This window comes from Coenobita brevimanus, chromosome 50, assembly GCF_032717465.1.
Source record: "Coenobita brevimanus isolate Jiangsu-jjx chromosome 50, ASM3271746v2, whole genome shotgun sequence".
Lineage (NCBI taxonomy): Eukaryota > Metazoa > Arthropoda > Malacostraca > Decapoda > Coenobitidae > Coenobita > Coenobita brevimanus.
This window is the reverse complement of record NC_137003.1, coordinates 22,959,495-22,975,402: the sequence shown is the minus strand read 5'-3', so window position 1 is coordinate 22,975,402 and position 15,908 is coordinate 22,959,495. Positions and strand designations below refer to the sequence as shown.

General features: G+C 42.7%; 1 protein-coding gene across 1 annotated transcript in view; it reads right to left on the bottom strand.

Annotated features, from left to right (window-relative positions):
• LOC145399712 (uncharacterized) overlaps positions 1-2,150 on the bottom strand; it is a 5,098-nt gene extending 2,948 nt beyond the window's left edge. The window contains exons 1-2 of the mRNA XM_080272259.1: positions 1,499-2,150; positions 960-1,127 (exon numbers count right to left, since the gene is read on the bottom strand). Of these exons, the coding sequence (XP_080128385.1) occupies positions 960-1,127; positions 1,499-2,150 (820 nt within the window). The remainder of the gene's footprint in view (positions 1-959; positions 1,128-1,498) is intronic.
• Between the last annotated feature and the right edge of the window lie 13,758 nt (positions 2,151-15,908).

Sequence of the window (15,908 nt, the reverse complement as noted above, 5' to 3'; positions counted from 1 at the left end):
ATATCATCACTATCATCATCACTCTACTTCCCACATACAATTTAATCATCATTATCATTATCATCATCATTATCACCATCAGCACCATCATCACCGTCATGATCATCATCATCACTCTACTTCCCACCAACAGTATATCATCATCATCATCACTCTACTTCCCACTTACAGTATAATCACCATCATCATCATCATCATCATCACTCTACTTCCCACTTACAGTATAATCACCATCATCATCATCATCATCATCACTCTACTTCCCACTTACAGTATAATCACCATCATCATCATCATCATCATCACTCTACTTCCCACCAACAGTACATCATCATCATTATCACTCTACTTCCCACTTACATAATAATCATCATCATCATCATCACCATCATCAGCATCACCACTCTACTTCCCACATACAATAGCTATACTCATCATAATCGTCATCATCATTATCATCATCATCATCGTCATCATCATCAGCATCACTACTTCCCACTTACTCTATCATCATTATTATCATCATTACCATAATCATCACTCTACTTTCCACTTACAGTATCATCATCATCATCATCATCATCATCATCATTATCACTCTACTTTCCACTTACAGCATGATCATGATCATGATCATCATCATCATCATCATCATCACTCTACTTCCCACTTACAGTATCATCATCACCATCATCATCATCATCATCATCATCACTCTACTTTCCACTTACAGCACATCATGATCATGATCATGATCATGATCATGATCATCATCATCATCATCATCATCACTCTACTTCCCACTTACAGTACATCATCATCATCATCACCATTACCACTATTTCCTCCTCCCACTCAGCCACTGATTGCCTTAGATAAGGTTAGATTATGTTATGTTAGGATGGGATAAGTTAGGTTGGGCTGTGTTAGGTTAGTTAAATATGCCGTCACATCCTTACCTTTGACTCGGTCACCGACTTTCTGCATGAAGTGGTAAAAGTTCCCGGTGGGATGTGCCAGGTCGCCACTCCAGTAAGTCTGACACCACCGCCGAGCTGCCTCCCAGGTCCGTCCAATTTCAGTGTTTACGAGAAACACTTGGCCACCGTGCACAAAAGCTCCTGTGCCTGTAACAGCAGTTGGAAGTTTTGAATAAAATAGTTCAACATGTGTATGATTATTTTTTATGAACGTACATGAAAGTGATTAATGGTCATTTTCTTCTTGTTTGTCAAGATGCATTACTCTAGCTCCACCCACTTTCATCTAATCCCATCACAAGGGTGTATATAACCCAGCCCACCCACCACCATCCCAGCCTATCCCACCCGCTCCTTTCCACCTAACCAACCCAGATTTAGCTCCCCCAGTTTGTTCTCAGATCAAGCAACTTGTATGTCTGTATTACTACCGTTATAAATATTCATTGCTTGTTGAAGAGGTACGTTTGTAAATATAAACAAATTGATGTCAGTGTTCACCAAGAGATAATACCAACCTTGTGTTTTTTGTGGTTCGGATAAGCTTATCGCCAGCCCTGCAACGGTGTCTTGTATCTGAAGACAATTGGCTTGGTTGTGCTGCAGTGTGGCAACATTCTCCTCCAAGACGTCTTGTGCTTCCTTCATACTTGTTTGGTTGTCTTGTAAGATGGCTTGTGCTTCCTTCATACTTGTTTGGTTGTCTTGTAAGATGGCTTGTGCTTCCTTAAAACGTGTTTGGTTGTCTTGTAAGATGGCTTGTTTCTGCTCGAGGAGGGATGTTGTCACTTGGAAAGACGACATATTTTTCTTGACTTCACTCATTATCTCTTCAAAAGAGGCCAGAGTCTGTTGGAGCCTTGTGTGTTGCCCGTTTAAGTTGCTGTGCCTTTGCTCCAGCGTGGCCAAGTTGTCACGCAAACCAGTCATATTTCTCTGTAAAGTCTCTTCACTAGAGGAATATAACTGATTAATTTGTCTGAAATTTTGGTCAGACACAAATTGGTTCATCTGAAGTGCGGCAAAATTTTGTACAAATGCAGCCTGTGAGTGTTGCAACACGTGGAGGCTCTCTTGGATGGTGGTGTGACGTTCTCTCAGAAGTGCCAGCTCTTCCCTGACCAGCCTCAGCGCCTGCAGCACTGTCCACACGCTGACCACCTCATGCATGCCTTCTTTCTCATGTGCTGTAATGAAAAGTGTCTGCAGTATACACTGTCGTGAAGACGAGACTCAAGGCCAATTTAAAAAGTCACAATTTTGCTTTTATTCAACCTCTAAGCCGACGTTGTAGTCAGGGGTGTAGATCATAGAAAAACTTGCCGTTTGCAGTTGGAATCTTTTATAGACTGTGTGAGTAACAATGTTATCGTGAAGTGTTCCTCGTACAGTTTATCTCTGAACTTTTTGTTCTTAGTTCGATGCTTTTCTAGACTGTATGAGTAACAATATTATCGTGAGCTGTTCCTCGTGCAGCCTAGCTTTGAACTATCACCCTATCACTGGACAGCAAGTTTTCAGGCGAAACAACCCCTGGCTACGACTATCCTCAGGCCAGTGGTAGGAATGAAGGATGAGCAGAAACTATGGCTCACGACTGTTTGTTCCCTAACCACATCAATATCCAACTTGGTTATAATGATCCAAATGCGAAGGAGATTAGGAGATTTAATCCACTATATACACTGAACAAACAAGCGAATAAACTCTTGAAGAAGACCCAACGCAAGTTCTAAAAAGACTCCCTCAAAAATAATGTCTGTCTCTAATGCCAGATGCCTTAATCCCTTAAAGGGTGGCCACAGACAAATCGCCTCCATGTCATTCTGTTCCCTGCTAGGTCACTGCCCTTTTCCAGGTCAAACCCACGTATCTCTTATATCTCTCCATTCCGTCCCTCCATCTCATCCTAGACCACCCCCTACCTCTTGCCCCCACTCCACCTCACTCACATACAGTCTCCTGGTTAGTTTTTCGATCTCCATGCTCTTCACATGGCCAAATCGCTTCAGTGAAATTCTCCTAACTCTTACTATCTTATCAGCAACCACGCCACAATGCTCCTCCACTTCCTCATTTGTCAGCCTGTTTCTCCATATAACTCCACATGCTCCTCTCAAATAACCCATTTCCACTGCTCTTACTCCTGGCTTGTATCCCTCCAACGTGGTCTAAGGTTCACTTCCATAAGTTAGAGTTGGTATGACAATACTATCATTCAGTGACTTTTTTACTTCCATCCTCACTCCCCAAATTCTTGTTACTGCTTTGAAAGAATAAGCAAATTTTATTCCTTGTACCCCTCCAACCACTTCGCCATCCAAACTTCCATCCTTTTTCATCACATTACTGAAGTACTTAAATGCACTCACATTTTCGATTTCCTCTTCATCCAACCTCACTGTAAATTTAGAGAATTCATTTCTCTGGAAGACCATAACTTTACTCTCCCCTATAATCACCTTTAGATTCCGTTTCATACACGCTCCTTAACCCATTCACCTAGCTTTGCAGTTCCCCTTTGTTTTCACATAACAACACAGTATCGTCTGTAAACAACAGTACAGGATGATTCGAAATGCTGCCCTCTCCAGTTAGGGCCGCTCAAACATAAACTGCCATACCTTGTATCTTTTTTTTATAACCCCATCCATATTCAGATTGAACAGCAATGGATACATGACACATCCCTGCTCCAATCATACTTTTTCGCATACCTTAGAAAAACACACCCAGTTCACTATCCATACGCACTGCAGCCTTAGCACCCTCGTACATACTCTTCAATGCATTCAACAACATCCCATTTACTCCATAACTATATTCTTAATCATCATCATCATCTTCATCATCATCACCATCATCATCATCATCATCATCATCATCATCATCATCCTGACTTTCCTTCCCACCATAGGGCAGGGTGATGTATATTAATATATTTTATATTCGTATTCTGTCCACTCCGTCATATGATTCTCCAAATCCATGAAGGCTGCATACGACTTCTTTTCCTTCTTTAGAAACATTTACACTAAAGACCTAAGAATGAAAATCTGATCCAAACCTCTTCCCTTCCTAAAACCTCCCTGTTGTTCTCCAACTACTTCCTCTGTTAATTCTTTGACTCTGTCAATAGGCATCCTACCATATACTTTTCGTATTACTCTCAGAGGAGAAATGCCCCTATGATTACCAGGCATTTTTTTTTCCTCTTTTCCTTTTTACAGGAAAACAAATTATACCAGACTTCCAATCCCCCGGGGCTCTACCTTCGTCCCAGGCCAATCTGCACATCTTCCATATCCATTCTACTACTATCTCTCCCGCATGCTTCAGTAGTTCACCACACACCCCATCAATTGCTGTGGTTTTCCCCGTTTTGACCTTCATTGCTTCCACTACTTTCATCCTACTGATCTCTTCCTACCTTCTCATCTCCCTGCTTCTACCAGCTATTCCCCAGCTACTTATACTCGCATTCCTTTCATTTTTTATGTTTTACAGTTCCTTAAAGTGTTCTCTAATCTGCTCAATTTTTCTCCCTTCTGCACTAGCAATATACCATTTTTATCCTTCATTCCCCTTCTAATTTCTTTTTCATCCTGTCTAACTCTCTTTAACTGTTTCCAGAACATTACTTACGTTTCCTCCATTTTACACTGATATTCCTCCCAAATTCTTCATCTACTCTCTTATTTCTTTCTCGTATTAATCTTTTCACCTCTCTCTTCCCCTCTGCATAGAACTCTCTTCTGTCTCTGAACTTCCTCCATGCCTCTGCTTCCCATCCGCTCAGTATAGGCTTTCTTCTTTTGCGCTACAGTTTGTCTCACCTCTTCATTCCACCATGCTGTTTCTTGCACCCACTTTCGTCTTCTCTTCATTCCACACACCACCTCACATTCTGCACAGAGTTCTTCTGTGAATATCTTGCACAAACCTTCCACCTCCCTCGTCTGCGCCAAATCATTTTTACCCCATTCCTCCTTCATTTCTCTCATATATGCTGCCTTTTCTTCATCCTCTTGCAACCCTTCTACTATCCTTGCATTGACTACTTCTCCTTGTCCTTACCTCCTCCTATTGAACCTTGACTTTCACCACCACCAAGTGGTGGTGAAAGTCCACCCCCCCAACCTCTGTATGGTCTTGGATCCATTACATACTTTCTCATTCTATCATCCACACACACATAATCAATCATTGCTTTCCATTCATTTAGTTCATCATCCACCCTTCACATCACAGGCCACGTATACCTGTTGATCATTTCGTGCCCACAGAGGATACTGGCTATCACCAACCCCTTCCCCTAATAAACGTCCATTAGGGCACTGTCGTTCTCATCCACTTCTGCAGGCACACTCCACTTGTAAACACTCCATCCACCATCATATCCCCTACTATTTCATTCATATCCATAGACAAAAACACTATCTCATTCCTTTCAAACTTTTCTATGCACGCTTCCACATTTGCCCAGAACTCTTCTTTCACTCTGCTTGCACGATGTTGCGTTGACGCATATACACACACAATCGGCCACGTTTGTAACCCTACATTCAATCTTACCCACACAATCCTTGAACATACTGATCCATACTGTCTTATATTCTCCTTCCGTCTCTTGCACACAGCATACATACTCCCTCTTTTGCCCTGTCTTTCTCACCTACTCCGGTGAATATACCCCATCCATTCTCCGAGTCTCACAATCTCACCCTTCTATTTAGTCTCAGGTAAGCCACGTATGTCAGCTTTTGCACCTTCAAGCATCTTGACAATCTCTTTCCCTTTCAGCTCGTCAATCGCGTGGATGGATCGTCAATCGCGTATTTAACATTTTATGTTGCCATCGGTACCATGTCCTGTGTTCGGTCCTTGGTCGTCACCTGTTGGTCAGGCATGGTTCGAGGCTTCTTGTTTGTATTTTTAGTTACGTTTTTCCGGGGAGGGAAACTAACCCTCCGCCAACCCACTTTTTGACACGTAGGGAACATGTGTTTATTGATTATAAGGTTACCACCCACCGTTTTAATATATTTCCTGGTTTACCGGAAATAATTTGTCTTACATCTCAGTGTAGAGCTTCTCTGAAATATAGTACCACTACACTAAGTGAGTGGATGATGGGTGGCCGGACCGACCACAGATATGATGTGGAAGGTGTGTGTAGGATATTCACAGAAGAAATACGTGCACCATGTGATGTGGTGTGTGGGGTGAAGAGAAGACGGAGGGGGGGGGGTGCAAGGAAGAGCGTGGTGGAATGAAGAGGTGAGACAGGCTGTTGAAAGGTGGAAGAGAGAGTTACATGTAGAAAGGAAGAGAGAGGTGAAAAGATTAGTAAGAGAGAGTAAGAAGAGAGTGGATGAGGAATTTGGAAGGAATTTGAGTGTAAAGTGGAGGGACTGTAAGAAAATGTTCTGGTTGGACTTGAAGAGAGTAAGAAAGGGTGGCAGTGACGTTAGCAGGGGAGTGAAAGATGAAAATGGCAGATTACTAGTGGAGAAGGGAGAAAAAATGAGCAGATGGAGAGAACACTTTAAGGAATTGTTGAACATAGAGGATGGAAGTAACGGGAGTATAAGTGCCTGGGGAATGGCTGGGAGAAGGAGGGAGGTGAGAAGACAGGAAGATCTCAGTAGGATAGAAGTTGTGGAAGTAACGAAGAAAGTCAAATTGGGGAAAGCCCCAGGAATTGATGAAGTGTTTGGTGAAATGCTGAAACATGGGAGAGAGATAGTAGTAGAATGGATGTGTAAGTTGTGCAGATTGGCCTGGGAGGAAGGTATAGTCCCAGAAGATTGGAAGTCAGGTATAATTATTCCCTTGTACAAAGAAAAAGGGGAAAAAAAGTGTGTGGTAATCATAGGGGCATTTGTCTTCTTAGTGCAATAGGAAAAGTGTATGGTTGGATACTTATTGACAGAGTTAGGGATGGAACAGAGGAATTAGTTGGAGAAGAACAGGGAGGCTTTAGGAAGGGAAGAGGCTGTGTAGATCAGATATTCATTCTTAGATCTTTAGTGGAAAAGTTTCTAAAGAAGGGAAAGAAGTTGTATGCGGCTTTCATGGATTTGGAGAAAGCATCAGACAGGGTCGATAGACAAGGATTGTGGAAAGTATTAAGAATTATGGAGTAGACGGGAAGTTGTTGAATGTTGTGAAGAGTATGTATGATGGTGCTAAGGCTGCAGTGCGTGTGGATGGTGAATTGAGTGAATTTTTCTCTTTGAAGGTTGGGTTGAGACAAGGATGTGTCATGTCTCCATGGTTGTTCAATCTGTACATGGATGGGGTAATAAAAGAGATACAAGGTAGAACTGTGTATGTTCGAGTGGTCCTGGTGAGAGAGGGTACTGTTGTTTGCAGATGATACTGTGTTGTTGAATGAAGACGAAGGGGAGCTGCAGGGCTAGGTGGATGAGTTTGGGAGAGTGTGTAAGAAACGAAATCTAAAGGCGAATGTAGGGAAGAACGTCAAAATGGGGAAGAGGTGGTCAGTGAATGTACTATGAGGTTGGATGGTGAGGAAATGGACAATATGAGTACGTTTAAGTACTTGGGTAATGTGATGGTTAAGGATGGAAGTTTGGAGGGTGAAGTGCTCGAAAGGTTCAACAAGGAAGAAAGGTTGCTGGTTCCTTGAAAGCAGTGATAAGAAACAGAGAAGTGAGCATGGAAGTGAAAAAGTTACTACATGACAGTATTGTGATACCAACTCTAACGTAGGGAAGTGAAGCTTGGACGTTGTTGGAAGGACACAAGTCAAGAGTGAGAGCAGTAGAAATGAGTTATTTAAGAGGAGCCTGTGGAATCCATGGATAGACAGGCTGACAAATGAGGATATAAAGGAAAGTTATGGTGTGGATGTGGATGTGATAGGAAGCATTAGGAGGAACTCACTGAGGTGGTTTGGCCATGTGGAGAGGATGGAGGGTGAGAGACTGACGAGGAGATTGTATGTGAGTGAGGTGGAGGGTGGGAGAGGGAGGGGGAGGCCGAGGATGAGATGGAGGGATGGAGTGGAGAGGTATATGAGAGTGGGGTTGTGAGTTGAGAGCAGTGCAGTGAAATGGCGGGGGACAGGGTGACGTGGAGGCGATTTGCTTGTGGCCACCCCGTACGGGATTGAGGCGTCTGGCAATGCTGTAGATAGATAGATAGATAGAAAATTTACTGAAAGAAATAGACAGTAACACCAGTCGAACAGGACAGTACTCTCGATATGGATGGAACGCTGTTGATGGGGAGAACTGAGCTCCCATTTCACCAGCCCTCAAGACTAGCGTCTGACCATGTCCCTCTGGTGAACTATTTCAATGTTTTCATAACACGAAAATTAGGTAAGCCTACTCTTCTAAATATTCCGTTTGTGTTTATTCCAAACTACATGCATATAACCCACCACACTTCCTGTTTCAAAAGTTAAAGAAATAGCACTACAACACTCAGAGTCCACGGGGGGCGGGAGGGACGGGACCATAAATGTCCACCGTTCTCTCCTCTCCCGTCGACATCCAAGTGAGATGTACAGGACCATTGTCTGACTGTTCGTTTCTGCAACACTCTTGGCCTTTCCTCTGATTCCCCTCTGTTGAACACCACCTCTCGTCCTCTAAGGCTCACCTTTTCTTCCTCACTGAGACAACTGTCAGAGGTGACTGACGGCAGTCAGTCCTTCCACTTCATCTACGCTCATTTCGAAGTCCAAGATGGTTGTTGTGTATATTTACGCAACAACATATCTTGCACTTGTGTTCTGGATCTCGAATCATATGAATTCTCTACATTGTGACTTCAGCTGTCTTGTCATTGTCTGACAAAATGTATGTGTTGCGTACTTATCGCCTAATTTTACCGAATATATACATAATTTTTTTTACTACCTTACATCGAAAGTGGACCATATAACATCAGTTTCACCTTTCTCGGAAAACACAGTTCCTACATATTGACCCGCCAAATCCTTACACAGAAGTATGCTTTAGTGTTCAGTATTATCCCAATCAATCCTGCATCATCTCTCAACATTCTTCGGATTTCATTCTCGCAGTATTAATAACGGAATGATAAAATCATCTCTCTACCATATCTGTTTCCAAGAGGTTTGCTGGGCTAAGCCGACTCCGTTCCTTATATGCCCGTGTGGAGCTGCAGACTTTGCACAGGTGATTTATTCGCCCTGTGTAGAGTATTAATCTCATATGCAGAAGGGGGGCCATCCAACATAACATCCATCCATCTATCATCCAATCCTATGTCGCCCCACAGAGGAACGTAGGTACCCGGGGTTAAGCAAGTTGACCCTGACATTTAAGATGAAAGTAATCAGCCTCAGTCATCTCTGAGTGCCATTACATGAGCAATAAACCCCAACCATCCCTTGGATATAAACCTGAACCACACAACCCGATTGGAGCACCTTAATTACCCACTAAACCACCTGGCGCCATAATTTGATTATATGGTTACCACCCAGCACAGTAAATGGTTTCCTAGTGTACAGGAAACCACTTGGCTTGTCACTCAGTGTAAAGTCACCCATAGGCAGTAGGAAGAGGAAAGAATGAAGGAAAGAAAGACAGAAGAGGGAGTGTAAAGTCACCCGTGGGCGGAAGAATGGGGAAAGAATGAAGGAAAGACAGAAGAGGAGGATGAAAAAAAGGAAAGGGCACATATCCACAGTAGAACTGCATCGAGTGAGTGGATAACAGCTTCTAAAGCGGGTGGAATCGGAATTTTGCCTCATATATATATATATATATATATATATATATATATATATATATATATATATATATATATATAATCGTCGGTGGAATATATATATATATATATATATATATATATATATATATATATATATATATATATATATATAAAAACGTCGGTGGAGTACCCATCATCCACTCACTCAGTGTAATAGTACTCTGTTACTCTGACTGAGAAGACAAATTATTTCCTGTAAACCAGAAAATCTTTTAATACGCTGGGTTGTAACCTTATAACCAACCAACACGTGTTCCGTAAGTGTCAACAAATGGGTTGGCGGAGGGTTAGTGCCCCTCCACGGAAAACAACTAAATAAAATTACAAACAAGGCTAACTGGATCAGGATGGACCAACAGGTGACGACGAAGGACCGTACAAAGTACATGGTAAGGACTGCAACGTGGAATGTAAAGGGTGCGATTGATGAGGTGAAAGAGAGAGAGATTGTCCAAGTGCTTGAGGGTGCAAAAGTGGAAGTATGTGGATGAACTAAGACTAAACTGTGAGATGAGAGTGTGAGAGAGTGGGATATGGATGAGGCATATGCGAGACAGTATGTGAGAATGAGAGGGCAAAAGAGGTTGCATATAATGTTGTGTGAAAGACATGGAAGGACAATATAAGAGAATATGTATCCGTGGTTTCAAGGATTGTTTGGGTAAGACTGGAAGTGGACACACAAACGTGGGCGACTGTGTGTATATATGCGCCAAAGCAATATCTGGCAAACAGAGTAAAAGAAGAGTTATCGGCAAATGTGGAAGCAGCATGTAAAATTTCGAGAGGCATGAGAGAGTGTTTTTATTGCAGATATGAATGGAAAAGGGGATGTGAAGGTGCACGAAGTAGTTGATGAGTGGAGTGTGCCTGCAGAAGTGGATGAGAATGGCTGTGCCCTGGTGGACGTTCGTGCAGGGATGGGGTTGGTGATAGCCAGTACCCTTTTTAGGCACAAAATGATCCACAGGTATACGCGACGAATGATGAGAAGGGTGGGTGGTGAACAGAATGAACAGTAGGCAACGATTGATTATGTGTGTGGGGATGACAGAATGAGAGGGTATATATTGGATACAAGAGCATACAGAGGTTGGGTGAGTAGACTTTCTGACCACCACATGTGGTGGTGAAGGTCAAGGTTCAAGTGCAATGAAAGAATAGGCTGAGGGACGGCAAGGAGGAAGTTGTTCATACAAGGAGGGTTAAAAAGTCGCAAGAGAATGGAAAAAAAGCAGAATATAAGAGAGGAGTGGAGGAGTGATTAACCCGTCACGTCCCGAGGTTTTCCGCACCTCCGACATCCCCCAGTCCCGAGGTATTTTCGATTTTTTTTTTTTTGGCTAAAACCTTCGCTTTTGGTGAGAAACATCGAAAATTCATAGAGAAATCGCTCACCTGAGGTTTAAAGTGCCCAATCCAGGTAGGAGTTCCTCCTTACCTGAGTGGGTTTTCTGACATGCTGGCACCAAAGAAAACGAGTTCTATGGGAGGGTAACTATTTTATCCACTCATAAACGGTATTTATTTATTTACTTGGTACGAATGTATATGTAGTATGACAGTATATTGGTTTTCAAGCAGTAATAAAGGCATCATAAGCATTGTTTCACTCACTAACTAATCACCATACCTGACCTATTTTTGCCACACTACCTGATCATTATTTCTGGCTGTTTCTTCTTCTAATGCTATGTAAACATTGTCCTCCACATTGTCATCGATTGGGGAATCACTCTGGCCCTGAATAACTTTATTAGCCAGGTCACTGGTAACAGGTCCTTTGCCAAGACAATGGCATGAGGGGGGGAGGGGGGAGGTTATGCAGTGTAAGGCATTGTCCCTGCTTGGTTTCTTGTACAGGAATAGAGGAAGGTGTCCCGTGTATACATACGAAAAATCACGTGCGAAAATTGAAAATTGTGCAAATTAGGTACCTTGCAATTGCACGACGTACTGGTACGTCGCCGGGACTGGCAAATGCAAATCGTGGTGACGTACCCATACGTCGTCGGGACGGGGCGGGTTAAGTAAATATGATTTGGAGCAGATAGGGGAGGTGGAAGGTGTGTGCAAGATTTTCACAGAAGAAATATGTGCATCATGTGTGATGGTGTGTGGGGTAAGGAGAAGACGAAAAGGGGTGCAAGGAACAGCATGGTGAAATGAAATGGTAAGGCTAGCTGTGGTACAAAAGAAGAAAGTATATAGTCAGTGTTTGGGAAACAGGCATAGAGGAAGATGAAAGACGGAAAATATGTAGAGAGAAGAGCAAGGTGAAAAGATTAGTAAGAGAGGGAATGAAGAGAGTGGATGAGGAATTTCGAAGAAATCTGAGTGTAAATTGGAAGGAATGTAAGAAAATGCTCTAGAAGTATGCCTAAGTCAATAGGGTTAGACAAGGTGATAAAGATATTAATAGGGGAGTGAAAGCTAAAAATTGTAAATTCATAGTGGACAAGGGAGAAAAAGTGAGCAGATGGAGAGAACACTTTCAGGAACTGTTAAACATAGAAAATGAAAGCACTGCGAATATAAGTGGCTAAGGAATGGCTGGGAGAAGGAGGGTGGTGAGAAGGGAGGAAGAGATCAGTAGGTTTGAAGTAGTGGAAACAATGAAGAACGTCAAAATGGGGAAAGCCCCAGGAATTGATGGAGTGTGTGGTGACATGATGAAGAATGGGGGAAAGATAGTAGAATGGATATGGAAGATTTGCAGATTGGCCTGGGAGGAAGGTAGAGTCCTGGAGGATTGGAAGTCAGATATAATTATTCCCCTGTACAAAGGACATGGGGGCATAAGAAGTGTGTGGTAAATATAGAGGCATTAATTTTGTATTCTTAGTGTAATAGGCAAAGTATATTGTTGGATACTTATTGACGGTAGAATACATATTGACAGAGTTAGGGAAATAACAGAGGAATTAGTTGGAGAAGAAGTGGGAGGTACTTAGGAACGGAAGAGGTTGCGTAGACCAGATATTCATTCTTAGGTGTTAAGTGGAAAACTTTCTGGAGAAGGGAAAGAAGTTGTATGCAGGCTTCTTGGATTTGGAGAATGCATATGGTAGAGTTCATAAACAAGGTATGTGGATAATATTAAGAATATATGGAGTAAATGGGAACTTGTTGAATGCCGTGAAAGGTATGTATGAGGGTGCTAAGGCTGCAGTGCATGTGGATAGTAAACTGAGTGAAGTTTTCTATCAGGATGTTGGATTGAAACAGCGTTGTGTCATGTTCCCATGGTTGTTCGATCAGTATAAGGATGGGGTCATAAAATAGATACAAGGTAGGGCAGTGGATGTTGGAGTGGTCCTAAAGAGAGAGGGCAGCGTTTGGGAACTTCCTGTATTATTGTTTGCAAATGATACTGTATTGTTAATTGAAGACGAAGGGCAACTGCAAGGCATGGTGAATGGGTTTGGGAGTGCGTGTAAAGAAAGGAATCTAAAGGTGAATGTAAGGAAGAGTAAAGTTATGGTGTTTGAGAGAAATGAAATCACTGAATGAACAGTGAGGCTGGAAGAAGAGGAAATGGAAAATGTGAGTGCATTTAAGTACTTGGGTAGTGTAATGAGTAAGAACGGTGTTTGGGTGGTGAAGTGCTTCAAATGGTACAACAAGGAAGGAAGGTTGCTGTTTCTTTGAAAGCACTGACCAGAAATAGGCAAGTGAGCCTGAAAGTAAAAATGTCGCTGCATGGTAGAATTGTGATACCAATCCTAACATATGGAATTGAAGCTTGAACCTTGTACTTAGGACACAAGAGTGAGAGCAGTGAAAATGAGTTACTTGAGAGGAGCATGTGGAGTTACATGGAGAAACAGACTAATATATGAGGAAGTGGAGAGTTGTGGTGTGGGTGTGGACTTGATAGAAATCGTTAGGAGAAATAACAAGGTGGTTTGATTATGTGGAGAGGATGGAGAGCGAGAGACTAGCAAGGATACTGCAGTGGATGTAAGTGAAGTGGAGTTGGGGGTGGTTGGGAGAGGAAGGGAGAGGCAGAGGATGAGATGGAGGGATGGAGTAGAGAGGTATATGACAGTTGTGGGTATGAGCTGAAGGAAGGCACTGAAAAGGCTGGGGACAGGGCGAATTGGAGGAGATTTGTTTTTTGCCACCCCTTCGGTAATTAAGGCTTATTGCAGTATTTATCTATCTATCTATTGCCAGACGCCTTAATCCCGTAAGGGGTGGCTACAAACAAATCGCCTCCATGTCGCCCTGACCCCCGCCATCTTATTGCCCTGCTCGCAGCTCACACCCCCCTCTCTCATACATCTCTCCACTCCATACCTCCACTCATCATTGGCCTCCCCCTCCCTCTCCCCCCTCCACCTCACTCACATAAACTCTCCTCGTCAGTCTCTCACCCTCCATCCTATCCACATGTCCAGACCACCTCAATGTGTTTCTCGTAACTTTTCCAATCACATCCACATCCACACCACAACGCTCCTTCACTTCCTCATTTGTCAGTCCGTCTCTCCATGTGACTCCACATGCTCCTCTCAAATAACTCATTTCCACTGCTCTCACTTCTCTCTCTCTCTCTATGTATATATATATATATATATATATATATATATATATATATATATATATATATATATATATATATATATATATATATATTTACGTGAGGAAGAAGAAACCAAAGGCAATGAGCCTGCAATACTGTTCCTTCCAAGAGAAAAGCAAAATACAAGAGATAGCCAAATTCAAGATCCATTCATTTCAAGATGCCTGGACACACTGCGTTTCAAAGACTGGAGATCACAGGAAGCAGGAAATACAGACAGAAGGAGACAGTTCCAGAGTTGACCCGTTGCATAAATGAAGGACTGGGCGTAACGGTTAACTCTTACATTAGAGAGTTGGACAGAAAAGGGGTGAGAGTTTGCTGCTAGACGGGTGCTACGTGCCCGTCATAGAGGTGGAGGAATGCATGCAGACAGTTCAGAAGAACAGTGACCATTGAAGCAGAAAAGAGATAAAGATCCAACAGTGCGGCGAAGAGACAGAGGTTGAAGGGAGTCAGTACGAGGGGGAGAGTTAATGAGACGAAAAGCCTTTGACTCCACCCTATTGAGAAGAGGTGTATGTGGGGAGCCTCCCCACACATGAGAGTTGTACTCCACACAGGGGCGGATAAAACCCCTGTATAGAGTCAACAGTTGTGCAGGGGAAAAGAAGGAACGGAGTAGGCTTAGCACACTCAATCTCTTGGAAGCAGATTTTACAAGAGATGTAATATGATCTTTCCAAGACAAGTCCCGAGCAAATGAAACCCCAAGCATGTTCAACGGTGATGTAGGATTAAGCTGAATATTATTAAACATTAGTGGGTATACCTGTGGAAGATTTTGTCGGGTTGAAAAGTGCAAAAACTAAGTCTTTGATGCATTAAAAACAACCAGATTATTTTTACCACAGTCAGAGATACAAGCCAAGTCAGACATTAGGTGTGACATAGCTTCATCCCTTGTTTGTTGAAGTAACTGCTGAGATGGACGTTGTGGGAAGCGAATGGAAAGATGAAGGATGGAGTCATCAGCGTATGAGTGGATAGGGTTAGATGTACAGCTTCGAAGGTCATTGATGAATAAAAGGAAGAGAGTGGGTGATAGGACAGAGCCCTGAGGAACACCACTGTTAATAGATCTAGGAGAAGAACGATGGCCGTCTACAACAGCGGCTATAAAACGACCAGAAAGGAAGCTAGAGATGAAGGCACAGATAGAAGGATAGAAACCGTAAGAGGGCAGTTTGGAAATTAAAGATTTATGCCAGACTCGATCTAAGCCTTTGAGATGTCAAGTGCAATAGCAAAGCTTTCGCCAAAGTCCCGAAAGGAGGATGAGCAGGATTCTGAAACGTAGATGAGAAGATCGCCTTTAGAGCGTCCCTGACGGAATCCATACTGACGATCAGAAAGATGGTTGTGATAGGAAAGAGGCTTTAAAATTTTTCTATTAAGAATAGACTCGAAAACTTTTCAAATACAGGATGTTAAAGCAATTGGACGATAGTTAGAGGGTTGGGAATGGTCACCCTTCTTTGGGACTGGCTGAATGAGAGCAAACTTCCAGCAAGAAGGAAAGGTACAAGTTGACAGACAAAGGCGAAAGAGTTTACATAGGC